Below are 26,999 nucleotides of genomic sequence, written 5' to 3'. Positions count from 1 at the left end.
ATCTGCGTCCCCTAGGCGGAGGGCCCCCGGAGTAATGGGAACCGGTTATGGCACGCTAGAGAAATGCCTTGGCTTTGATTTCCCCCTGAAAGCCCAAAGCCCAGAGTCCGGGTTCTCTCTGCAGGCTGGGCCCTGAGCAGGGTACTGGGTGTCAGGGAGGAAGTAGGCACACGCCCGTCCCTGAGAGCTCACTAGTTGGTACAGCCCTTCCTGAGGGGAGGAGAGAGCAGGCCGGCTTGGTGGTGTACACGTGGGCTCCGGGAAGTTGGGCAGGAGGTAAAGCAGCAGGACTGGCCGTGGAGGGAAAGCCAGGCCGAGCAAATGAACTAGCATGGAGTGAAGGCCCGGGGATACAAATAATAATAATAAAAAACAATTTTAACACCCCCACTTTCGGACCAGGCCCCAAACCCCAAAGCAAAACCGCGGCAATTGTTAGGTTGCAGCTGAAACCTGAGACGCTGGGCGAGGAGGGCCGCAGCTGGGACGGCATGGCTGGAGGTCGAGGCCCAAAGGTCCCTTTGTGGGGGACAGTGCAGCGTCACCTGTTGGGGAACCCCGGGCTTCCGTGAGCAGCAGGGACTGACGCTGCGCTGCGCCGGGCGTTTTCATGGTTTCGTTCAACCCCGGGGAAGAGCCTGCGAAGGCTCCGCATCTCCTTGACTGCAGGGCGTTGGTTAAGAGCCAGGAGCTACTGCTGGCGGGAAGAGACGGACGCAGCCTTCCCGCGGGGGCGTCGGGGCTCGGGCCGGCGCCGCACGGGCTCGGCCCTCCGCGGGGCTGGAAGGCCGCCCGTCCAGCCCGGGTTGCGCGCGCCGCCGGACCTCCCCAAGGCACCGCCCTGCCCGGCGCCCGCCCGCCCCCCGGCCCGGCCCACACGTGGGCTCCCGCACGTCCGCGCGGCTCCCCCCTGACGTCAGCCTCGCCGGGCCATTTAAGGCCCCTCCCGTGCCGCCCGCGAGCCCCGGAGCTGCTGCCGCGGTCTGCTTCCCTTCGCCTCCCGCTCGCCCGACGTGCAGTCCGGTACGCCCGGGCCCTGCGCCCCAGGGGGTGGGGGAGCGAGCGTCCTGGGGCCCCGCGCGGGCGCCGCCTGCACTCCGTGCCGGAGTCCCCTTTCCTAGGGAGGGCCTGAAGACGGGGCGGTGGCCGCCACCCCATTTCTTGTTTGCCCTAAGCGGGGCTCTGGGCGTCTGGCCGGGCCGGGGCGCTGCGAACGTGGCCGCACCCACTCTGGGGCGAAAGCCCGCCTGGGTGCGCAAGGAGGCGGTGGCAAACCTCTTCCGAGAGTTCTAAAGGGTGGGAAACTCAGCAGAACTCCAGGTCTGCTTCCCGGAGCCCAGGGAGGGGGAACGCCCCAGCATGTCCGAGCAGGTCCCTGGGCTCCGGAAAGCCTCGGGGCGCCAAGCGGGCCCCGTTTTCTCCTGGAACGTTCGGGTGGGGGGGGTCCTCCTGGGAGAGACCGCTGCAGGGTGGGTGTCTTTTGCCCGGGGCATGCGTCGATGAGGCAGGTTCCAAGCCGCCGGCAGCGTGGCAGTCTTGGGAAAGTGGGATCATCCGGAATGATCCCCTCTTGACCCAAAGCTTAGACGGTTAGGGCTTATCTCAAGTCGCAGTGAAGGGGGTGGTAGGATTGGGGAGTATACGGCTCATCCTGCAGAGCTCCCTGTCCTCCATTCTGCGAACCCCTCCCAGCTTCCCTCGCCACCCCCCAGCCCCTCGTGCCAGGCTGCAGCCTCCTTACCGGGCTGTCTAGAAATAGCAGTGATTTGTAAGGAGAGAGCCTGGAGGTTCGCTGGGGTATTTTTGCCCTTTGGGGCGGTGTCAGGATTAGACGTGGTGCTTTCTGCTTGCAACCTGTGACTTTCCCTCCAGCGAACGCGGTGCAGTGTTGGCTTAGCAGAGTCCCCGCCGCTCGGAGGTCCGCACCAAGTAGATAGCAACCCTAAGCTATTTCAACACTTCCCGGTACCAACAAAATGTCCTCATTCCGGGGCCTTAGGACTTTGCAATGAGGGACCAGGCAGCAGCTGCACGAGGCGCCTCCCCCCAGGGTGGTTGATAGGCGCCTGGTTCCTGGCATTTAAATTCTGGCTGTGGCCGGGCTGCGGGCCAGGGTGGCGGGCAGCCAGGCATCATGTTGCTCGCGTCTGCGCTGGGCCACTGGTTAAAGTCTGACTCCTAGCACCCCCTGACCCAGAGAGCCGCATGATTCCTGCCTGCCCCCGTCCCTGAATCGCACGTGCGCGCGCGTGCGCTCTCTCTCTGAGCTCCAGCTTCTGCAGGCGGATGTGCCCAGGGGTTTATCTCCTCCCCTCCTTCCCCTTCTTGGGGCGGGGGAGGGAGAGACAGGAAGTGGACACGCAGGCGCAGAACTCTGCATGGGGACCATTTGTAGCCGTTAAAAGTGGCGTTTTTTTCTTTCCCTTTTCCTTTTTGCGTTCATCTCAGGGCTTAACAACTAGGGCCTCGACAGTGTACATACTATAAGGCCTGTTGGTAGCTAGCCTAGGGTTGGCAGGGCAGTGTTCTTGTCTGAAGTAGGACCAGCCCCATCGGGGTTAATCAGCCAAGATGAGTAAATCTCCAGGCGGCTTTACTTTTACCCAAACATCACTGTTATTTTTCCATGCCAAGGTAAGCTGCTGCACACCTAGATCCTGGCCAAATCAGGGCTCTGGCACCAAACCCTTTAATTCTCTTCTGGTCACATTTAGGCATTTTCCTTCCTTCTAAAACCATTCCTTATGAGTTTAGTGGCCAACACCCCAAAAGGAAATAAACAAACGAAGTATTGAGAGAGCGGGTACCCTGATGATGCCGTTTCTCCCACGCCCCGCTGCAGGTTCCTTCCTCTTCCAAAAGAAGCGCCATGGCAACTCTGAAGGACCAGCTGATTCAGAATCTCCTGAAGGAAGAACAGACCCCCCAGAATAAGATTACAGTTGTTGGGGTGGGTGCTGTGGGCATGGCCTGTGCCATCAGTATCTTAATGAAGGTAAGTGAGAGCCTGTCACTCTGCAAGCCCCAAAGCGCTGATCCCCCCCACCAAGAATTACATCATCACATCATATATGAAAGTATTTAGGCACCTGTACCATTCTAAAAGCTCCATGAAGCTAAGTATGGGGACACAGTGCTTGCTGTACAAAGAGGTACCTGAACTAAGAAAGTCTGAGGGGTTATCAAGACGCTTGGTCCCTTGGTTGGACTGAAAGGGCAAACCCATGCCTTGCATGGAGCTAAAACTCTTGTAAAGTAATTAGTTAATTGAGAGAGTATACCAAATGTTAAAATCTTAGTCTTCTCCCATCCCAGACCCCCATTGCTCCACCATGTATACCAATTTAAAAAGAAGAAAAACCCAACAGTTGTGGATCTAAAGTTAAGGTGGAAAAGGAGAACTCGTGGATAAAGATTTTTCACAATAGTCACGTCCGATTTATCTAAATAAGAAATGGAGGCAGGTCACAGGGTTAAACTACTGGGGGTTCAGATCAGGAGTTCCTAATACTGGGCTCAAGGAGCTCGGGGACAGTGGGTTAGGTACTGGACTGCTGACCGCAAAGCCAAGTCCTCATGAGAAGGATGTCTGTCTCAGAAACTGCATGGCAACCGAGAGTGAGGATGGAGCAGGACCGGGCACAGCTGCATTTGTTGTCTGCAGGCTTGCAACAAATTAGAACCAACACATTGGCACCTGCCAACACAAATACTAAAACAGTGTATTCTGGATCTGAACAGAAGTGGATTGACGTGAGTGGGAATTGAAGGCAGAAATATCCTATGGGAAGGAAGGTCTTACAAAAACACAGCTTGCTCTCCCTCCCTGTGTCCTTAGAGAGACCACATACTAGAACAACTCTGATGTATTACCTACTGGATTTTACATAGGGAGCTCTGGTTGTGAAGTGTTTGGTTACTCATTGGGCTGCTACTTGCAAGGTCAGCAGTTCGAAACCACCAGCCATTCCAAGGGAGAAGAAAGATGAGGTGTTTGTTTTTTTTTTTGGGGGGGGGGGTTAACTCCCGTAAAGAATTAAAGTCTTAGAAAATCCACCGTGGGGACAGTTCTACCTTGTCCAATAGGGTCGCCATGAGTCAGAATTGACTCAGTGGCTGTGAGTTTTTGTTTGTTTGGGGTTTTTTGTTTTTGCTTTGGATCATATATGAAAGGCATCTTGCACCTTCTTTTACCCAAAACTCAAACATTTCAAAGGAACATGATTTGAGTCCCATGAAGCTGCCAAAGCTACTGTTTTGATGTGTAAATCAAAAAGTACAGGATTTTTATAGGAAGAACTACCAAAGTGAGGCACCGCTATCAAAGTGCAGGCCTAGTAGGGGGAAGGGTGTTAAAAAAACAGTAGCTTTGCATTTAGATATTTTTGTTTCATAAAGGCTTCTTTGGTTTTGAGACAGTTTTTTTTTTTAACCTGCCTTCCTACACCTGTGCTCTTACATAGTTTCAACTACTGTTTCCGCCAGTACTGTGCAATGCCCAGTCCTCTGTGTGTCTGGTGTTTGTATGGGAAACATAACGGGGGGCAAAATGCCATTCTTTCAGCACATACTGGTCTCTGTCACTGATTTCATGAAAAGCAACCTCAAGTCAGTGTATAAAATGAAGGCAAGACTAAACAAGCTGTCAGTTTGGGTGCTGCCTACACAGCAGAGCAGGTGGAGCTCCGGCTGAGCTTGTGCAACCCTGAAGTGGGACCTGCCTCTACTTCCAGGCTATCCTGACGCTGGCAGAGCAGCAGACCTCGCCTGTGCCAGAGATGAGCCATTTCACCTGGCTTTCTAGAAATAGAGAAGTCGTCTTTTCCCCGTTACCTGAAAACTGTGTGTCTTACAGGACTTGGCAGATGAACTCGCCCTTGTTGACGTCATGGAAGACAAATTGAAGGGTGAAATGATGGATCTCCAGCATGGCAGCCTTTTCCTTCGAACACCAAAAATCGTCTCTGGCAAAGGTTGATGTTACTATATTGTAGTCTATCCCAGCTAGACTGAGTTCATCAGGGTTGATGTACTTGCCCTTTAAAGTTTCTTTTTTATACAAGAAGCCCCTGGGTCAGGATTTAGGGATGACTTGGCCTTGACCTTGAATGGTAATGTAGATTGAACCCACTTGATGAAACTGTTGAACCAACAAATTCTTCATCACAACCATCTTCATGTGCAGCTTCTAAGTTGAAAGGGCCTGAACTGCTGCTTGCAGTAAGCTCAGGCTCTTTAAGAACTGTTCGCACCTGTTCTGACTTAACTGCAGATTTGTCTTAAAGACACACATAAGAATGGTTCTCCTGGTAGCCAGAGGCTGCCTGTGCTGGCTAGGAGAGCCATCGGATGATTTGGCGTTGGAATCTATGGTTACCAAAGCTTTAATATCTTGTAAGTGGTTTTAAGTAAAAATATGGTCCCTGATGTGGAATGAAACTGACTTAGAATTAAATTCATAAAGCTCCAAACCTTCCACTCATATTTAATGACCACATTGCTTTACATACTTAAACATGCTTAGCCCCTCTGCCTGTCAGACACTAGCTCAAGGTGGAGAGCAGAGTGATGGAGCCTGGTGAGCAGGTATTACTGGCTTTGACCTTCCCTTTTATGCCTGATAGTCAGGAAGCCTGGAAATGGGCCCACCTAGACTCTGCTTTGTCATTGAGAATAAGTGAGGGAGGGGCTTCAGAATGCTTGGGGGGGGGAGATCGTTTCCGTTTTTCTTCCTTTTTTATATAAGTTGTCAAAGATTTCCTTTTACTTGGGTTGCAATCAGTGCCCAATATTTCCATTTTCCCATGGACTTTCTGGGGCCCCTTAATTCCTAACAAAAACAGGCATGGATAAGAGGCTGAAATTTGATTTATTTCTTCCAGCCCAATCCTTTGCCCCCACCGTTGTGGTTAAGTAAAGTCACACCATAACAACTCGGACACAAGGAAGGGGATGATGTACTTGACCACGGTTTCTGAGTGATACCATTGCAAGAGATGGCTGCAGTGGCAGTGGGATTCTTCTCTGCCGCTTAGGCAAAACACTGATGAAACAACTCACACAAGTGACTGTCAAACATGGTTTGATAGGTGAAGAATTTGCTTAAAGACCTTAATCTGTTTGTTGTTTCTTTTCTCTCTAGACTATGATGTAACTGCAAATTCCAAGTTGGTCATTATCACGGCTGGAGCTCGTCAGCAGGAGGGAGAAAGTCGTCTTAATTTGGTCCAACGCAACGTGAACATCTTCAAGTTCATCATTCCGAACGTCGTAAAGTACAGTCCAAACTGCAAGTTGCTCATTGTTTCTAATCCAGGTGAGGCTTAAATCGCTAGTGTAAGGATGCCAAAATGTGTTATCTTTTCCATCATCACACTTACTTATTCATACGTTGTTTAATTCCCTCCCTAAGTGTTTTTGTAAAGTAGTTAATATACAGACATTAAAGTGGATACTCTCCCTTTGAGCATAGGGTGATGAGTTATGAGTGATTTGTGGTATTCTCTTAATTGAACATTGTTCATTTTCTAAACAGATTTCCTATGTAGCCAGTGGATTTGTGATGTCATATGTATCTGAGGTTTTATAATTTGACAAAAATATTCATTTACTCATGTTGAATATGTAAGATTCACAGAGAGCCGTATCTAATAGTTCCTTTGCTGTTTTTGAATGTTTTCTTCATAGTGGATATCCTTACCTATGTGGCTTGGAAGATAAGTGGCTTCCCCAAGAACCGTGTTATTGGAAGTGGTTGCAATCTGGATTCAGCACGGTTCCGTTACCTCATGGGGGAGAGGCTGGGAGTGCACCCATTAAGCTGTCACGGATGGGTCCTTGGAGAGCATGGAGACTCTAGTGGTAAGTATAAGTTGCTCTCTCCTTGTCTTGACCACCTACCAGAAGGGGAGTCGAAAAATCGGCCAGAATTTTTTCAGAAGGGCGGGGTGGACTTACTCCCCTGCTGATGTGTGGAGTGGAATGCATTTACTCTGAGCTGTTTCTTTTAGTGCCAGTTTGGAGTGGAGTGAATGTTGCTGGTGTCTCCCTGAAAAACCTGCATCCTGCTTTAGGCACTGATTCAGATAAGGAACAATGGAAAGATGTCCACAAACAGGTGGTCGAAAGGTAATTATAGAGCTCCTAAACTGGCGACATGCTAGATTAAAATATACTACCTTTTATTCGTAGGATTTAAAATGCTCATTGTCATTTGCATTTGGGTATTTGATTTGAGAGAAAATGTGTTTTCTTAAGCTTTGTTGCATATTATACTGTGAAACTGAAGTGAAGGTATACTTTTATTCATGCTGTGGTCTTACTGCTTTATTATAATCCTCAATTTACTGTGTAATAAATCTTTATATTATAAGCTGTGAAGACAATAGGTTAAGTTCGCGCTATGTCAAGATTCAGTCCGTGAGGAATAAAATCTTTCACATTTTAAGTTCCTGTTAATAGTCTTGCTGGCTAGAAGCACAGTCCTAGCTTCTTGTTTATTTAGAATACTGTAAAGATTTTAGCAAGGTGATACACAATGGTTCCAAAACTGTGAATAATTCTTAACTGCTAAGGAAGGAAGCTTTCACCTTGGTGGGATTGTGTCCTTGCTGAAAAACATGCACGTGTGGACCCCAGGTCTGTAGACTTGAGTAACATCATAATTCTTGCTTAATGTTAGTGATCCATGCAAAAGCCTCCTATTTGGATTTATTTAGTATTCTAATTAATGAAACTTGTGAGTCCACCATCAAGAGAAGATCTGAAACATTGACAATAGCTCTCAACTGTGGTATTTGACGAGAATTATTAAGAAAAGTGTAAATTAGAAATATAGACCATATCATTCAACCAGGAAAAACTTGATACTGGCTATCACCATCCAGCATTGTTGGAGATTTTAATCACTGTAATAAAGATACAAATTTTAATAAAAGTTAAAAGCATTGAAAAGTTACAGAATGATGCTACTCGCTACATGTGACTGCAGTCCTGTGTGTCTTGGCATCTGTGTAATACTCCATGGTGAGAATGCACCACAGTTTATCTAGTCTCTGGTGAGGGCACTGGGCTTAGGACCCAGTTTTTTTTCTTTTTAATCATTTTATTGGGAGCTCTTAGGGAATCATAGACTTCCATAGTCATGCACATAAAGCAGTGTTGTATAATTGCTACCACAATAAGTTTCAAAACATCTTTTTTTCTTTAATTCCTTGATATCAGCTCCCCTTTGTCCCTTCCCCCACCATCCTTCTAGGAACCCTTTTTTTCCCCTATAATACGTTTGTGTTTTTTTGCCATATCTTACACAATTCGATATATCCATTCACATACAATTCTGTTATTAAATCGAGTGTAGTTATACAATCATCAATGCTATCAGCTCGCCCTCCCTTCCCGTACCCTCAGGGAACCATTACTCCTGTTATTGTTTCTAGAGGGTTATCTATCCTGACTTTCATTTACGGAAGGATCTTAAGGATACAAATTAAAATATGCAGATCTAACATACTTCATGAGGTAAAACAAATAAAAACCATAATAATAAGGGGAGGAAATATTAAAGAACTAGAGGATGTGGTTCATCAGTGCCATAATGCTCCCTGGATTTTTCGTCCCTTCTGTGTGAGGGCCCAGTTTTTGCTATTACACAACAGTACTCTTGTGAATATTTGTATACATCAAACCTGGCGTATATACATAGAACTTGGGGTTTATGTACCAGGATTTCTCTTAAGCTGTGGAAATTATTTGTGGTATTATTTTAGGCATGTTCAGTGAATGGTTGGGGTTTGTTTCTCCTAACTTCCCTGTCATATCCACCCTCCCTTTGTCTATCCTCTAGTGCTTATGAGGTGATCAAACTGAAAGGCTATACTTCCTGGGCCATTGGGCTGTCTGTGGCTGACTTGGCAGAGAGTATAATGAAGAATCTCAGGCGGGTACATCCCATTTCCACCATGATTAAGGTAGGTCTATATCATATCGCTTGTGCTATGGGCCTGGTGGTACAGCTGCTAGCCTGCAGGTGAGCAGTTCAAGCCCATCAGGCAGCCACTCCATGGGTCACGGATGTGGCAATCTGCTTCTGTGGAGATTTACAGCCTCGGAAACCCTAACGGCAGTTCTACTCTGTGTCGTGTAGGGTTATAAGTTGGGGTTGTTATGAATTGGAATTGACTCGCAGGTGGTGAGTCTAATTTGGGGTTTTTTTAGAAAAGTATTTGAATGCCATTATTTGGGGTTTTTTTGTAGAAGCTCTGCTGAGAAAGTGATTAGGTTCATGTAAGTCCTCAACTATTGAATTAAATGACTGCATTAATGAAAATTAATTCATGCACCCACATTTTTCTTTGGATAAATGGTTAAGCATTAGCCTTAGGGTTCGCTAACATATAACCTGTTGACTCAAAAATAAAATCCTTCTTCAATTGTGTTGCAGTGGGTGGAAGACTCTACCAAGAGATGTTACCTGCAGGCTTAGGGCTCTTACAGTGTTGTACGATCAATGCTGGGAAGTACGATGTTGGGGGGGGGGGCGGTAACTCGGCTTCTCTTTCACAATAGCATTTTTGTACTACTCTTCACAGCATACCTGGGAATCTGGAAAGGTATTTCTATGTAACATGTTGCATTAAATGAGCTTCATATTAAAGAGGATAAGTCTTGGACGAGCCCAGAATGCAAACCCACTGAAAGATTACTGTCCTCTTGCCCCCAGGGCCTTTATGGCATAAACGAGGACGTCTTCCTCAGTGTTCCATGCATCCTGGGACAGAACGGAATCTCAGACGTGGTGAAGGTGACTCTGACTACCGAGGAAGAGGCCCGGTTGAAGAAAAGTGCAGATACGCTTTGGGAGATCCAAAAAGAGCTGCAGTTTTAAAGTCTTGTACAAACCACTTCACTGTCTGGGCTACAAATGGATCTCAGTTGGGGGATTTGTGCATGTTGCTCTTTTATTTTAATCTGCTCTGTGACTAAAGCAGTAAAATTATGATCCAGGAAAAACATTAGTTTCCTAAAGTCAGACCTGGGAATGGGCCATAAAGCCTTACAACGCTATCCTAAGGTGAATCATATTTATCATGTGTAGTTCTGTATTGGTTAGCATAAAACTGTTCACACCTCCGAGACCCCACTGCCAAGGTGTTTCCTGTGTGTGACAGAACTTCTGGTACCTTCACTCAACATGCCAAGTCCACCTTCTTAACCCACTCTCGTCTTGGACTCCAGTGTGTAAAGCAAATCCAGTATTGCTTGTCTTGTGCATAACTGCCCTGAGGACCTTATTTTGTGTACGATCTTTATCTGAAGAGTGTGTATTTGCCATATAATGTAAAAAGACCTACATAAAAGCAATGCAACTATCTGTTGTACCAACTACAACACCAAATGAACCATGCACAGTGACATTATATCGCTGCTAATTTATTACGTCAAGATGCGGAATCACAGAGCCACTGTAATGTGCCATCGAGTCAGGACTCTGGGTTTCCAAAGCTCTCCCATCTTGTTGGAGTAGATAATCTCATCTTTCTCCCATGAAGTGGCTGGTGGGTTTGAACTGACAACCTTGTAGTTAGCAGTAGAGTACACCCGATGGCACCAGCAGGACTCATTCATGGTACGGTGCAATAGACTTAAAGAAGAAACTGACACAAATGCAAAACTTTTTTTGCCAACTGAACATAACAAGTTTGCTCTCTGGAAACATTAACAATTTTAACCCAAATTGTTCTGATGGTTATTCCTGTATCCCCTCAAAACATTTCCATAACCATGAGCCTGGTTTAGGTTGGAAACTTAGGGGTAACTGCCTGAACCAGTCACCGTTGAGCTGATTCCATCTTGTGATCACCCTCGGGTAGAACTGGACCAGAAGGGGTTTCAGTGGGTGTTTTTTTGTAAGTAGAAACCAGGCTTTTGAGGCACCCCGGAGTGATCTTGAACCCACATCCTTTCAGCAGCTAACCTGGGTTCACCATTTACATAACCCAGGGACTCTAACAGAAAACAATTCCTGAGCCAGGAAGAGCTATCTGAAGACTCCTTGGAGGGCAGTGTGGGGAGGTTGGAGGGGGATGAGATCGGCCCCTTGAAGCCCTTTCAGGCTATGGTCAAAGTTGGTTATTGGGAATGCAATAGGAAACCAGCCAGGTTTTTTAAAATCATTTTATTGGGGGTGTTTGTACAAATCACCATCCATGTGTCAAGCACATTTGTACATATGTTGCCCTCCTCATTCTCAAACATTTTCCCCCCTAGTTCCCTCACGAACAGCCAGGCAGGTTCTTCGGGTGGTATGACGGGAACTACATATGAAACGCAGGCATAAGGAAAGTGGACTCTTCTTCAGGGTTGGGACTGATTCCAGACAGTGGGAGAAGTGCTGCCTTCTCTGGGTTGAAATAAATTCTTGGTGTAAATGAAGATCTCCCTAAGAAAACTAGCTTTGCCTTTACCTTTCACTACATCCGGTTCTCAAATTCAACTCGTTTCTTTGCATGTAAATACATGGTGTGTACATCAAAAGTTGGTTCCGTCCCCAGCCCACCTGGGTGCTGCCCCAAGCATGCACTCTCGGAGGGACCCTTAGCTCAGCCGTGGGGAGGGCACTCCTGAGGCGAGACCCTAAGCAAGCAGTGTGCCTCCTCTGAGCCCACCGGTGATGCTCCAGGAGTGTTTGGAGGCAGTAGCCTCAGGGCGCTGCCTTGCGGGCCGGTGGATGGGAAGCGTGCTCTGCGGGTTCTTTCCCAGCCTGGAACCTTAGTAACCTGTGTCCTAAAATCAATCCGTGGCCCGTCATGGGAAATGAAACCCTTTCATGGGGTCGGTTTAGAATTAAGCACATACGCCACACCGACACTTGACTACAGGCATCGGTGGAGAAGGTTCAAACCAGGAGAGCGGGCGGGCGGGGAGCCAGGGCGACCCAGGTGGGGCTTGCGAACCAATGAGCCGAGCGTGAGACGCGTGTGTGCGTGGCGCGCGTCTGCGGGCTTGCTTACGCTGTGGTCCAGAACGCGTAACTGACACTGGCCGGGCGCATCAACTGGAGTTACTGGTTAATGTGATGTTCCTTTCTTAGCTTCCGTGAAGGCGGTGCACAGCGTTGCTGGTCCTCTGTGTGACATTCGGTATTGGGGTGAAATTGGTGTGGGGCGGGGCAGGGAGGTCAAAATGCCTTTTGGTGCTCTTCCCCTTCCACTAGCCCCCGCTGCCCCCGCTTGCCCTAAAGTCCACCCCCGTTGAGCAGGGAATTCTGTCCCTGGTCTTCTCCCAGCCCTGTCCCAGCTTCCTGCAAACTCAGAAGGTCAGTCCCAGGATCTTCAGTATGGGCAGGGTTGTAAGAACTGAGCGTTCAAGCGCCTGAATAAACTACAATTGCATTATCCCTACCAGGTTCTCAAAATGTCAACGATCAAGGAACTGCTTATAGAGAGTCTCACTGCCGAGGATAACCGCTCCCAGAATAAGATCACCATAGTTGGGACAGGGGCCGTAGGCATGGCCTGCGCTATTTGTATCTTATTGAAGGTAAGCTGACAAATATGCACCTGTGGGGCCTTGTCCATGTTGATGAGTGCAGCAAGGTTGCAGGGTTAGTGCTCAGGCCGCCAGCGGTGCATCTTGACACCCCGAGGCAGGTGACTGGGTGTACATTTGAAAATGCGCCAGCAAAGTAACCGGGTTCCTTTGAAATCGCGCTACAGCGATGTGCCCGCTAACAAACCTTGTCTGTACCCGCGAGCAGTCTGCCGGTAAGTCCTCATTCTTGAATGGGCACGACTACTTGAGGATGACCAGAAGTTTGTGGGAAACCGCTGAAAGGAAAGACAGACCAAAAGGAAAAGGAAGGAACTTGGAAGAAGCCACACACACACACACACACAAGGGCGGAAGAAGCCACACACACACACACACACACACACACACACACACAAGGGCGGAAGAAGCCACACACACACACAATGGCGGAAGAAGCCACACACACGCACGCACACACACACACACACACACAAGGGCGGAAGCAGGTAGAAAGCTTTAAAAACCCAATTCCTTAGGGGGGAAAAATTAGTATTCTCAAAGAGGTAAGATATTGCAGCCATAAAATAATGGAATGCTATTCTTTTAAATCAACAACAAAATGCTGAAAAAATTTTTAAGGGTGCTTGTCAAATAAAAGTATGTAGCGGCCATCGAAGATCAGTAGAAACGTTGAAAGAGAAAGGAATGTGTGCTCATTTTCTTTGTTCTCAATGCTTTTTTTGTTTTCTGTGTTCTCAATATTTTAAAGATATCGTTTAATCTTCATAACAACCTTAAGCGCTAGGAACTGTTATCTTTACTTAAAAATGAGAATGCTGGGGCTAAGTACATTGTCCATGGCCAAATGGCTAGTAAGTAGAGGACCAAGATATAAACCATGGCACTCTGTCCTCTAGTTTGTGCTCTTAGATGCTATGCTGTGTTAGCTAGACCATTTTTGGGGGGGTGTGAAAAAACAAAGAGACGATTAGAAGAAACAAAGCCAGTTTGAGTCCCAAACCCCAGAAAAATTCAGGAATTGAAAGTACCAGGCAGTTCCAAAGGAAGAGACGGGAGGGAAGTGGCAAAAGCCAAAAGATTGGTTGAAAGGCAGGAGGAAAAGGAAAACCATCACGGCTTTTGCACCCTTGCTCACCTAGGCAGCTTCCTCTCCCACAGTCCATCTGGCGGGGAGAAGGAGTCTGTGCTCTGGGGCAATTGAACCAGATAAACTCTGGACAGGGAAGCGGGAAGTGAACAGGGAAGCACCAACCCTTTACCCACATGAAGATCTTAGAAATGCAAAACATCAACTAAAGTGGAATACATACAGTAAGGCAGTGAAATTAGATCAATGAAGAGGTCCAACAATTTGCTGATGTTTCAGCAGGAAATGAGAGGGGGAAATAATTCAAGGAATAAAACAAAGATTCTGAAACGAAAGGGCATGAGTTTAGAAATATAAAGTCTTCACTGATGGCTTAACACAGTGAGTCAAAAAGGGCCTACCCAACATAAATTATGGAACTGTATAACTATAATGGGGGGCGGGACCAACCTTTGGAGGCCATTTGTTTTCTAGGAGTCCCTGGGTTAAGTATGTCCTAACTGAAAGGCTGGTGGTTTGAATCCATCCAGAGTCTTGGAAGAAAGCCCTGCGATGCACTTCCGAAGGCCTCACTCAGTCTGGTTGCACTCCGTGACATGGCGTAGAGGCAACCGTGAGGCAGAGGCTACGTGGCAGCGACTGCTTGCTCTCTTGCGTTCCCTCCTACAGTCCGCTGTCCTCTGCCCAACGTGAGCACGCCCGCTAGGCCTGGACCTTGGGCCACCCTGCTGTGTACTGTGGGAACCATGGAAAGTGATGAAGGGGGTCTTCGTTCATTGACTTGTGGGCTATAACGGGAGCCATCCGTCTGCATATTTAATGGAAAGCTCACTTGAAAGGGTTCATAATACTGAGTCAGTCTCTTGGAAGTTGGGTAGCAATACAGCCTACTTCCTTGTCTTGCGTGTGATGAAAATCCAGCACAAATTAGAGTAAACAAAAAAGAGAGTGTATCTAATTCATGTAACTGGGAAATCCAAGAGCAGGTACTACTGGATTCTGGATTGAGATCCACCAAGACAAAGTCTTGGGAGCTCTTGGTTCAAACTCAAGATTTCTTCTGTTGGTTTAGTTCTCAGGCAGGGTCTTTCCATGTGGTAGTAAAGATGACCTTAGCAGTTTCTGCTTAGAATCTTCTATCATTTTCATATTCAGAGAAAAATTGAGATCTAATCCTATCTTCCATTTTCAAACCTCAAACATGCATACATTGTGTGTCTTGGTTATGCCTGGATCATATATCCCTTTGTGAACTCAATGCTATAACCACAAGGAAAAGATGCAACAATTGTCTGGACCTGGTTATGTACCCATCCACCCCTAGGTTAAGGAGCGTGGTGCTGCAATGATGGTGGACTCAGCTGCTTCACAAAGAAAAGGCATCATTCCCTTAATATCGGCTGCTCATTTTCCCCTTCCCTCCCCACTCCCCCATCTCTTGAACCCGTCATAGTTCATAAATTATTATTTGGGTAAATTAAAAAAAATAAATCCTAGGCGAAACATTTCATTTTTGATTTACCTCGATTTCCGCTTGCTCGAAATCAGTGTTTCCTGTAGTGGACACTACTTCCTCTATGGGAGTCAGGGGCTTTCTGGAACTGTTCTGGGGGCTGCAAAACATATACCTACCCTTTATCCTGGATTATGGGCTATAGTACAAAAGTTTTCAATTGCGAGTGGTGGGGAGTAGGCAGCTGATACTACACTTGATCTTAGCTTAAAGGCTGAGAAGTGATAGGCAGCTGATATTAGTTGGGAATTTATGCTCTAAGTCAGGAGCTGGCAAACTTTTTGAGACAGAAGAGCCAATCCTGTCCCTCACAACAATTTTAAAAAAATGTTGAGAGTCATAAATATATTTTTACAAACATGAAATCATCGTCTGAACAATAATTTTCATTTTCAATTCACTTCAGAGCCACGTGTACATACTGAAAGAGCCCCATATGGCTGAGAGGCTCAGTTTGCAGACCTCTGATCTAAACCAAACCCAAACCCAAGTGAAAACCATTGCCATCAAGTTGGCTCCAACTCCCAGAGGCCTATTGAACAGAACCGACTGTCCCCTTGACTTTCAGTGCTGTTTCTCAATGGAAGCACACTGCCGCATTGTCTCCCACCCAGCAGCTGGTGAGTTAGAACTGGCAACCTTTAGGCTCACAGCTGACCGCTTAACCACTATGCCACCAGGACTTCTTTTAATCATGTTAAATGCAGTCAAAAACTAGTATTTTATATCATCTTTCTATTAAAAATATAGACTATTTTGGTTATAAAGTTGACGCAAAAATTTTTTAATTCTCTTAAAACTGAAGTAAGAGCATTTTCCAAAACATTTTACGTAGCCCTTTCATGTCTCTTAGGACTTGACTGATGAACTTGCCCTAATTGATGTTTCAGAGGACAAACTGAAGGGAGAAATGATGGATCTTCAGCATGGCAGCCTTTTCTTTAATACTTCAAAGATTGTCTCTGGAAAAGGTTAATTTTAGTTTTATAGTTATTTTCATAACTTTAAAAACAATTAATTTTATTCAACTTAAGACAATAAATATTGAAAATAGTACTACTGTCACTAGGCCATATAGCTTTAAAATGTTAATTTTAAAAACAACAATAGAATTAAAGAAATTTTTGAGAGTATAGAAAAGTTAAAGTAAAATTTAAATCTCTTAATAGTTTTGTGTGTTTATTCGAAGTCCTCTTCTTATGCTTTCTTTTTTCTTACTGATCTGACATTATATCCTATGTATGGTTTTGTATCCTGAACTTTCAACTTGTCTTTCTGCCGTACATATTTTTCTAAGATTAGCAGTTTTGAGTGGTTCTTATAGTATGAATGATATGTTTTATGATTTTTATCCCAAACTCACTTGTTTTTCTTTTTGTGTTTATTCGGGGCCATGTTTCAGTAGATAGATGATAGATAGATAGATATATAAATGTACATATGTATATAAATTTAAAAAAAACAACAACAAATTCACTGCCATCAAGGCAATGCTGACTCACAGTGACCCTCCTGTGGTTTCTGAGACTGTAACTGCTTATGTGAGTAAAAGACCAATCTTTGTCCCAAACAGCTGCCGACCTTGTGAATTGCAGCCCCAGGTGTAACCACTACACCACCAGGGCTTTTATATATACATATATTTGCACACATGCACACACACACGCACACGCACACACGCACACACACAGGCAGAAAGGAGAGCGAGGCACCACTATCTTTAGCATCATGTATTGACCAAATAAGAGGCTGACAATTTTGTGGGGGAAAAGAATTATAATATTAATGTGTATTGTATGTTGATGATCAGTGAAAAAGAGGAAGAACTTGAATGAGATTTGTTTGCTGGACCCAGTCGCAGCAACAATGGGCTCAGACACTGCCAGCTTGTACGGCTGGGGCCGGGCCGGGCGCACTCCTGTTGTGCACAGTCACTGTGCGGTGCAAGCGACTCCACGGCACCTAACAAGGGTGCGCGTGTGGGCTCTCTGGTAAGACGGTTCCATAGATGTGTTTTCTTCCCCTCTGCTACACTTTGGGCCAAATCTAGCATGGCTCAGCTGATTGGGATTGTGCATTGTTTTTCTTTTTTTAATTATGTTATTGGGAGCTCTTACAGATAACATAAAGTTCAATTACATCAAGCAATATTGTAAATTTGCTACTGTAGTCAGTTTCAAAACATTTTCTTTCTTTTTCCTTGAACTCCTTGATATCTGCTCCCCTTTATCCTCTCCCTCTCCCTCTCCCACAACCAGAAATCCTTACTTATTTACTTATTTAATTTTTACACCGTCCAATATATCCATTTATGTACAATTCTGTTGTTCACTTCCCTCGAGTGAGATTTCTTTTTAGTTGCATTGTTTTTCTTAAGCTTGCCAATGATTATTATTCCAGGTTCTTTGAAATACTATACGACATTGAAAAATAACTCATGAATCAATTTAATCATAACATTTTAAAATAAAATTCTTGAAAATTACTGTCCTCATTTTAATTTCTCTCTTTTGGGGACCTCAAATCATATTTCTTGAACAATTTGTTTTTAATACATATTTAATTCTCATAAAGATGATTATTTTTGTAATTAGTTAAGAACTATTTGAAATGCAAATGAGATTAAGCATAATCAAAAGAAATAAAAATTAGTAATTCAGTTAGTGTATTCTGTGTATTATACATCTATTCAGATCACCCTGCCCCCAAATCTCAGTTTTGTATGTAATGTTTATCTTTAGCCGTGTGTCGTGGATTGAATTATGTCCCCCCAAATATATCAACTTGGCTGGGTTATGATTCTTAGCAGTTTAACAGTTACATCATGATGTAATTTGGAAGTTATGTAATGATACGCTCATTCCCCATGATGTGATCAGCAGTCAGTTGTCAGAAGATTAGGATGATGAGATGCAATTTATGTCACAGTCTGATGCTATGTGAGCGGAGTTTCCCTATGTTACCTTTTATCTTACAAAAAGATAAGCAGAGAAGGAGAGCCCTCAGTACCACCAAGAAAGAAGAGCCAGGAGGGGAATGAATCAGCTGACCTGGGCTCTGCGCTGACACCCTCCAACACTCGGACAACAGGGTGTCAGGACACAGGGTGGTCTTCCCCTAGAGTTGGTCCTTGAATTTGGACTTTCAGACTCCTAAGCCACAGGAGAATTATCTTTGTTAAAAATACTTGTGGTATTTTTGTTACAGTAGCACTAGCTACAAACTTGAGAATGGGGTGCTGCTTTCACAGAGATCTCAAATGTGGGAGCAGTTTTGGAACTGGGTAATGAGTACAGACTGGAAGAGTTTTAAAGTACCTAGTAGTAAAGCCAAAGGAGCCTTGATGACACTGTGGGTTAGGTGTTGGGTTCCTAACGGCAAGGTTGGCGGTTCAAACCCACCAGCCACTCCTCAGGGAGAACATGAGACTGTCTACTCCCCTCAAGATTTACAGTCTCAGAAAGCCTACTTGACAACCAAAGACTTGGTTTGGGGTGTTTTGCTTAGTAGTCGAAGCCTAGTTTGCCTTGAAGAGACTCTGGTAGAAATGTGGCCCTTCAAGGACTCAGAAGAAAGTGAGGAAGCCGTAACACCAGACAGCGCCCACAGTGAGAAGCAGCAGCAGAGAAACGATAGCAGGAGACCCAGAAGATTGACACAAGGTGGTGTGGAAACGGATCCACTGAGCAAGAGAGCTGCCTTCTGGGGGGGAGGCGTGCTTCTAGGCACTTGTCCCTAGAGATAGGTTGCCTACATAGAAATCGAGGGAGCTGAGGGCCTTCAGGCTGAGGCGCATTGACAAAGGGTGGAACCATGGCTTTCTGGGTCACAAAGGTGCGGTCACAGTGTCCTAGAGGTTTCAGAGCTCAATTTTCACCAGTTTGGTTCTGGATTGTTAAGGTGCTGCTCATGAGTAACAGGAAGATGGGAGCTTCGGCCAGAAATGGGCCAAGGGCTGCCATGCTCAAGGGCAAAATCATGGGCCCTGATGTAGTTGTGGTAGTGGGATCACAGCTCAGTTGAATTGTGAGAACAGGGTTCAGGGAGCAGAGTGCTAACCCAGTGGACCGGGAAGGCAGAGCTGAACCCAGACATCCTGGCCAATACCCGCAGTCTGGAGGGCCAGGCCATTGCCTACATGGCCTCAGGGAACCGAGGATGATTTTTAAGCCCTGTTCTGCTGGTTTTTATTTATTTATTTATTTTGCTGCTTTTGTTTTTTAAACTTGCTTGGCGTATAGTATCGCTTCTTTCCTGTCAATTTCTCTCCTTTGTTATGAAGGTGTCTACCTTGTGCCTATTCCACCATTGTACTTTAGAAACAGGTAACTTTTATCCTAGATTACAGATCACAAGAAATTGTGCCATACTGTGAAGTTTGAGTGTGGAGTTGATTTAAGACTTTTGATATGATATAATGCACTGGACGTTTTTTGCACCTGCCAGGGTTGGAAAGGACACAACTTTGCTTGCTGAACGCAAGGACTAGAAGAAGTACTTGATGATGAAGATCAAAGATCGCAGTCTGCATTATGGATTATACCTCAATATCAACAAAACAAAAGTCTCCACAAGTGGATCAGTAGACAGCGTCATGATAAATGGGTAACAGATGGAGGTTGACCTAGGTTTTATTTTACTCACGGAAGCATCAGACGAGAAATCAAACAATTTTTTACATATTGTATGCTTTGCTGCATCCAACCTGTGTAAAGTGTTCAGTGGGCCTTTATTTTTAAAAAATATTGTGATTAATCAGTTAAGTACAGTCAAGTAAAAGGAGTTAATACTCTACTAAAGCAGTTTTTAAAATTCTTCAGCTTTAGTTTCTAGTAATACAAGTATCTGTCTTCTTGGCAATAAACAACAAAGCTCCGTAAATTTTAAAGGAAAGATATTAATCTTTAAAAAACTAATAAGAAAATTAAAAACTAATAAGAAAGTCAGTCATTTTCAGAACTAAACCACCTGCAACCCCAACCGCTGTCATGGAGTCACTTCTGACTCATAGCAACCCTGTGAGGTGAGCGGAATAGAACTGCTCCCCAGATTTCCTCACATGTCATCGTCTGTGGGAAGAGACCGCGTCTTCTTTCTCCCTTGGAGTGGCTGGTGGGTTTGAACAGCAGTCGGCTGCCCAACGCACAACCAGCCCCTAATCCACCGCTCTATGCCACAGGGCTCCTTTAGCAGAATCTAGTGAACATGAATTTTGGTTTTCACCATTTCACAGGACTTAGCAAATTTAGCAAAGATCTAATTTGTTAAATGGAACAGGAGATCACCCCAGGAAGCTAGGTCCTTCATCAACTACGGAAGTGGGGAGGTGGGGGGTTGGTACTTCTTCCTCTCAACTCTGACTCCGCTGTTGTGGGAAAAGGTAACCGCGTCCAGAGGCACCCTGTGAGTGAGATTGGCTGCGTTCCTAAGGCACTGTGATTTACACACACCAGGGGCGGCCAGGTTGCCAATCCCGAGAGTGCACTTTCACTGGAGGGGCACCCACGGGGCCTCTGCTTGCCCGGGCCCTGCGAGTGGCATCAGGTGTCTCCTAGGCAGTTGTTTTAAAGGAGAACTGATTACGCAAGGGTGACTAAGGGACCAGTAAAGGATGCTCACTAGCTTCAAGTAACAAAAGAAACCAAAAACCTTAAAGCAATCAGAGATAATCTTTGGAATAAATCTATTTTATTCTAAGCCTTTAAAAATATCCAAAACAACAACAAAAATAACGAAAAAATATCCAAAAATTCTGATGCAAATGGAGACCTTACAGTAAGAATAATTAAATCTGTAAGAAGATGTAGGTAGCGTGGCGGAGGGAGGGGTAAAAAGGAAGAACTTGTATCAAGGGCTCAAGCAGAAAATGTCTTGGAAATGATGGTGCGATAGTTTATTGTGCCAGCCTGGCCGATGAACACAAGTAGGATTAACTGAAGGGCAGAGGGATAAATGGCTCGGTGAGCCTCGCCTTGTTTGTACAAATATGCTTGATACAATTGATGTATGGATGGTTATAAGAGTTGTAAGAGGACCCTGGGCAAGACGGAGTGACAGCGTGACAGCAAGGTTGAAACCACAGCTGAGAGGCGGACAGGACCGGGCAGTGTGTCGCTCACATGCACACAGGGGCACGATGGGTTGGAACGGACTCAATGGCAGCTGACAACAAAAGCAATAACTTTTAAAGAATTAAAGAGCAAAAATGAAAAGATCAGCATAAAATAGGAAACCATTTAAAATTTGAAAAACAAGTGTAACTTCTAAATTGAAATTAATAGAATAAAAATGAAATAGGAAGTTAGACCTGAGGTACAACCCAAAGACATTATGAAAGGAAAACTTAAAAAAAAACACACACTGTTGAGAATGAAGGGGGTGGAAACAGAGACCCCAAACCCATCTGTAGACAATGGGACATCCCTCACAGAAGGGCCAGAGAAGGGGGAGTCAACCAGAGCGCAGTATAGCACTGATGAAACACAATATTCCTCGGGTTCCTTAGGGCTTCCTCACCTCCCACTAGCATGACCCCAGTCCTGCCGTTCAGTTCTGGCTGTACACTGGTACAGATAAAAGCTCACAACACATGGAATCCAGATCAGACAACCCCTCAGGAACCAAAATGGGAGTAGTGATAACAGGAGGGTGGAAGGAAAAGTTGGGGGGAGAGGGAGAAAAGGGGGAACCAATTCTAGCCTCTAGGTCTTGTAAAGGCAAAACTGAGGAACAGGGAGGAAGAAGGACAGGACAGGACAAGGGAGAGCAGAAACAGAAATAGCTTTATTAGGTGGGGGGAGCTCCCGGACAGAGGAGGTTCCATGACCTAGGCCAACAGGTCAGGGAAGTCGTGCTCAGCAGCTGGGGGCGAGGGTTTTTTAAAGTTTTTAAACATTTTATTAGGGGCTCATACAACTCTTATCACAATCCATACATATACATACATCAATTGTATAAAGCACATCAGTACATTCTTTGCCCTAATCATTTTCAAAGCCTTTGCTCTCCACTTAAGCCCTTTGCATCAGGTCCTCTTTTTTCCCCCCTCCCTCCCCACTCCCCATTCCCTCATGAGCCCTTGATAATTTATAGATTATTTGTCATATCTTGCCCTATCCGGAGCCTCCCTTCACCCCCTTCTCTGTTGTCCATCGCCCAGGGAGGAGGTCACATGTAGATCCTTGTAATCAGTTCCCCCTTTCCAAACCACTCACCCTCTACTCTCCCAGTATCACCCCTCACCCCCTGGTCCTGAAGGTATCCTCCGCCCTGGATTCCCTGTGCCTGCAACTCCTATCTGCACCAGTGTACAACCTTTGCTCTATCCAGACTTGCAAGGTAGAATTCGGATCATGGTAGTTGGGGGGGGAGGAAGCATCCAGGATCTGGGGGAAAGCTGTATTCTTCATCGGTGCTACATCACACCCTGACTGACTCATCTCCTCCCCTAGACCCCTCTGTGAGGGGGTCTCCAGTGGCTGACAAATGGGCTTTGGGTCTCCACTCTGCACTTCCCCCTTCATTCACTATGGTAAGATTTTTTTTTTTGAATGATGCCTTATCCTGGGGGCGAGCGTTTTTTAAAGGAGTGGTGAGGCATGTATGGCAATTAGCCTATGGGGTGTGGAAACCAGGAGAATTGCTGGTGGACTCCTTGCTGCTTTCTTTGAGCCAGTAACATCTGGTTTCACTGGTTATCTTATCTGGTGCCGGCTGCTGCTGACCTTTGGGATGTGCAGGGAAGCGTGTGCAGGGCACGGACTTGTTTCAGCTTAGTCCAAACGGGGGCTGCCTTGTCAGACCTGACCCAAACAGGTCTATGTCATTTTGGAGGGAATTCTCTGTTATGCTAAAAGACAGGATGAATTTGGGATTTATTTGGAGTCTCTGCCTTACTAGAGGGTGTGAACTAAGTCACCACACATTGTTTCCTAGGAGTCTGCTGAAAGACAAAAACCATCCCTCCATCAGAGCCATTCCTCTGTGTATAAGAAAGCTGTCTTGGAAGTAGAGGAAAGGGAATCTCAGGTCCACTGAGGAAGAAGAACCACTGGCCGAGTATGTTCGCTATCCCTGCCTACAGGGATGGTGGCTGAGACAACACGCAGCAGAGACAGAGCAGAGGGGCTGCACTGCCGGGGACCTGAGACTGAGACAGCAAGATGGAGCAGCAGCTGGGCTTCTTAGCCCATGGAGGCAGAAGTCAATGGGCCACGTGGCTAAGAGGCTTAGGATCACAGAGAGACTTGGCGCTGACTAAAATTAGGCATTGCTGGGGACCAATGACTGTAGCTTACTGATTACTCTGGCTGACTTGTGGTAACATGTTGACTTTCCTAATAAACCTTCATAATTGTGGGTTTTGTGTGTGATTTCTGTGTGTGGCCATTGCAAGGACTCCTGAAGCCCGGCAGAGAAGTGGACTGCTGTGGGAGGATTCGGGAAAGTAAGGTGGAGTGTGGAGGCATGGCTTACATCTGCTGGGGGCAGTGGGTCTTGAGCTGATGTGGAGTTGGGTTCTGCTTCTACCTTGTGTAGCCAAAGAGGTCAGATGTGGCCCCTGCGCCGTAATCACACATGGTGACAAGTTCCATTGAGGTTGCTACTCAAGAGAGTAGTACTACATGGACAGTCTGATGCTCTGGGAAGATAAGTATCTGAGTACCAAAAACACAGAATGGTCTTTTCATGAGAGTAGGCAGTGACTATGGCAATTTTCATCCAAATATCACATTTGTTTCCTTTTCAGATTATAGTATAACTACGAACTCCAAACTAGTGATTGTCGCAGCAGGTGCCCGGCAGCAGAAAGGAGAAGGTCGCCTTTCCCTGGTCCAGCGTAATGTGAATATTATGAAAAAAATCATCCCCCCCATAGTGAATGAAAGCCCTGACTGTAAGATACTTGTCGTGACCAATCCAGGTGAGTCTTTCCCTCTCCTATCACTGTGTGAGGATGTTCTTTTTTTTTAAAATCATTTTATTGGGGGCTCGTACAACTCTTATCACAATCCATGCATACATCCATTTTGTCAAACGCATTTGTACATTTGTTGACCTCATCATTCTCAAAACATTTGCTTTCTACTTGAGCCTTTGGTTCAGCTCCTCAGTTTTTCCCCTCCCTCCCTGCTCCCCCCAATGGTCTTATATTTAAAAAAAACAACCAAACTTTATTGAGTGTCATTTATGGACAATACATGATGACACTGACTTAAAGGGCATAGTCCAATGAGCCACTAAAGCCCTGCCGGGATCACTCAAAGGTACGTTGCCTTTGAAAGGTCCCCGGGCTGCTTTGCAGTCACCCATCATGGGACCTCTGGCCCCTTTTATGCCTGGAGTCATGCTGGATGCAGTCTTTTCTGTCTTAATTTCCTCAACATCATTATTTGTGTTTCATCATGTTGGATAGATCAGTTATTTGTTCATTTATATTGCTGAAGAGTGATTATTGTGATACATTTAAAATATGCTCTTGTTTTTCCATTTACCTGTTGAAAGACATTTTGGCTATTTCCAGTTTCTTACTATTCTAATAGTTGTATTGTACATAATATATAGATTTTAAATAGTATATCACAAATTATACATCATAGGACTAAGACTACTATACACATGTGTACAAGTATTTGTGTATCGAGCTGCCTTCCTTTCTCTTGAGTAACTAGCGGGGAGTAAACTAAGTGGGTCATAGAGTAGCATTATACTGACACTGTATAAACTGCTGGACTTCTCAAAGAGCGGAACCATTTTATAGTGGATGAGAGTTTGGGTCCTCCACATCCTTATAAACACTCGGTATCTGTTGTTTTAATCTTAGCTATCCTAATCTCAGTTTGGCTCTAGTTTACATTTCCATGTTGATCCAAGAAGTTGAGCATGTCTTCGTGAGCTTATTGGCATTATGATATTTTCTTTTGGAAATACTCATTCAACATTTTTATATATTTAAAAATTAAGCTGATTGATTTCTGATGGTTGCATCAAAAGAGGTCTTTATAGCTCTTGAGTACAAGCTCCTTGATCAGATATTTAGTGCGGATAGCTTTTTCCAGTCAGGTATTTTCTAAATGTTAGTGTAAGTTTTTACTTTTGTTTATTTTATTTTTTGTTAAGTTTTTACTTTGGATGAAGTCCAGTTTACAAATATTTAGTTTGTGTCTTGCTTTTTTGACTCCTTAGAAATGCTTGCCTACTTACACATTAAGATGTTCTTTTATGTTCTCTTCTGCAAGTTCCATCTTTTATATTTGTCTATGATTCATTGCAGATTAATTTTTTGGTCTCATGGGAAAGAGGTCATATTTTTAATATTGATATTTAGTTGCTCTAGCAATATAGTTTTAGAATATTTCCCCCTTTTAGTTGCCTTGGTAATTTTATTGGAAATAACTACTATGTATGTGTTTTAAATTTTGTGTCATTACTTTATATCATGACTGTGATTAGTCCTTTTTTTCTGAAACAACTTCGGCTATTTGCATTACCTCATATACTTTAGAACTCCTTTTTAAATTTTAATACAAATCTATGCTAACGTTTGATTTGTTTATGTAGGTCTATAGAGAATTTGGGGGTGAGGTAGGAGACTGAAATCTTAGAAGTGTCCAATCTTCCAGTGCCTGAATCTACCATACAAAGAAACAAATTCACTGCCACATGGTCCATTTCAACTCACAGTGACCCTGAAGGGCAGGGTCGAACTGCCCTGTGCATTCCAAGTCTCTCACTCTCTAGTGGCGTACAAAGCCCTGTCTTTCTCCCTCAGAGTGGATGGTGGGTTTGAACTGGTTCATAGTGATGTAGTCGGGATTTGATCATGCTTACCATTCATTCAATAAAATTGTCTTCGTTAGCTTTGATCTTGCTTTATTATTTTTTAATCGTTTTACTAGGGGCTCATACAACTCTTATTACAATCCATACATACATCAATTGTGTAAAGCACATCTGTACATTCATTGCCCTCATCATTCTCAAAACATTTGTTCTCCACTTAAGCCCCTGGCATCAGCTCCTCATTTTTTCCCCTCCCTCCCTGCTCCCCCCTCCCTCACGAGCCCTTGATATTTATAAATTATTATTTTGTCATATCTTGCCCTGTCCGACGTCTCCCTTCACCCACTTTTCTGTTGTCCGACCCCCAGGGAGGAGGTTATTTGTAGATCCTTGTAATCGGTTCCCCTTTCCAACTCACCCTCCCTCTACCCTCCCAGTATCACCACTCACACCCCTGGTCCTGAAGGGATCATCTGCTCTGGATTCCATGTGTTTCCAGTTCCTATCTGTACCAGTGTCCAGCCTCTGGCCTAGTCAGACTTGCAAGGTAGAATTCAGATCATGATAGTGGGGGTAGGGGGGGTAGGAAGCATTTAGGAACTAGACAAAGTTGTATTTTTCATCATTTCTACATTGCACCTTGACTGGCTCATCTCCTCCCCTAGATTCCTTTGCAAGGGGATCTCCAGTAGCCGACAAATGGGCTTTGGGTCTCCACTCTGTACTCCCTGCCTCATTCACCATGCTAAGATTTTTTTGTTCTGATGATGGCTTATACCTGATCCCTTCGATACCTTGTGACTGCACAGGCTGGTGTTGTTCTTCCATGTGGGCTTTGTTGCTTCTGAGCTAGATGGCCGCTTGTTTACCTTCAAGCCTTTAAGACCCAGACACTATACCTTTTTATATCCGGGCACCATCAGCTTTCTTTGCCACATTTGCTTATGTACCCATTTGTCTTCAGCGATCTTATCATGGAGGTGTGCAACCAATGATATGATTTTTTGTTATTTGATGCCTGATAACTGATCCCTTCGACACCTCGTGATCACACAGACTGGTGTG

General features: G+C 45.1%; 2 protein-coding genes across 3 annotated transcripts in view; both read left to right on the top strand.

Annotated features, from left to right (window-relative positions):
* Positions 1 to 906: 906 nt before the first annotated feature.
* LOC142444773 (L-lactate dehydrogenase A chain) lies at positions 907 to 10,370 on the top strand. The gene is made up of 8 exons (XM_075545990.1): positions 907 to 1,023; positions 2,843 to 2,995; positions 4,856 to 4,973; positions 6,143 to 6,316; positions 6,688 to 6,861; positions 7,011 to 7,128; positions 8,846 to 8,969; positions 9,722 to 10,370. The coding sequence occupies exons 2-8, from the start codon at positions 2,870 to 2,872 to the stop codon at positions 9,884 to 9,886; spliced, it is 999 nt and encodes a 332-aa protein (XP_075402105.1). The 5' UTR covers positions 907 to 1,023; positions 2,843 to 2,869; the 3' UTR covers positions 9,887 to 10,370.
* A 190-nt stretch (positions 10,371 to 10,560) lies between these two features.
* The window catches only part of LOC142444774 (L-lactate dehydrogenase C chain-like), a 36,618-nt gene continuing 20,179 nt past the window's right edge, over positions 10,561 to 26,999 (top strand). Inside the window, exons 1-3 of one of the 2 annotated variants that reach the window (XM_075545991.1) lie at positions 10,561 to 12,540; positions 16,006 to 16,123; positions 23,902 to 24,075. In XM_075545991.1, the coding sequence (XP_075402106.1) occupies positions 12,415 to 12,540; positions 16,006 to 16,123; positions 23,902 to 24,075 (418 nt within the window). In that variant the 5' untranslated portion in view covers positions 10,561 to 12,414. The remainder of the gene's footprint in view (positions 12,541 to 16,005; positions 16,124 to 23,901; positions 24,076 to 26,999) is intronic. The other variant, XM_075545992.1, reaches the window with a different exon arrangement.

This window comes from Tenrec ecaudatus, chromosome 4 (assembly GCF_050624435.1).
Source record: "Tenrec ecaudatus isolate mTenEca1 chromosome 4, mTenEca1.hap1, whole genome shotgun sequence".
Lineage (NCBI taxonomy): Eukaryota > Metazoa > Chordata > Mammalia > Afrosoricida > Tenrecidae > Tenrec > Tenrec ecaudatus.
Note: the sequence above shows the minus strand (reverse complement) of the source record. Positions and strands in the feature narration are given on the sequence as shown.

Coding starts and splice junctions, on each gene's coding strand:
- LOC142444773 (XM_075545990.1), top strand. CDS start 2,870: ATGGCAACTCTGAAGGACCAGCTGATTCAGAATCTCCTGAAGGAAGAA. Junction 2,996..4,855: donor CCATCAGTATCTTAATGAAG/GTAAGTGAGAGC, acceptor TGTGTCTTACAG/GACTTGGCAGATGAACTCGC. Junction 8,970..9,721: donor CCATTTCCACCATGATTAAG/GTAGGTCTATAT, acceptor TCTTGCCCCCAG/GGCCTTTATGGCATAAACGA.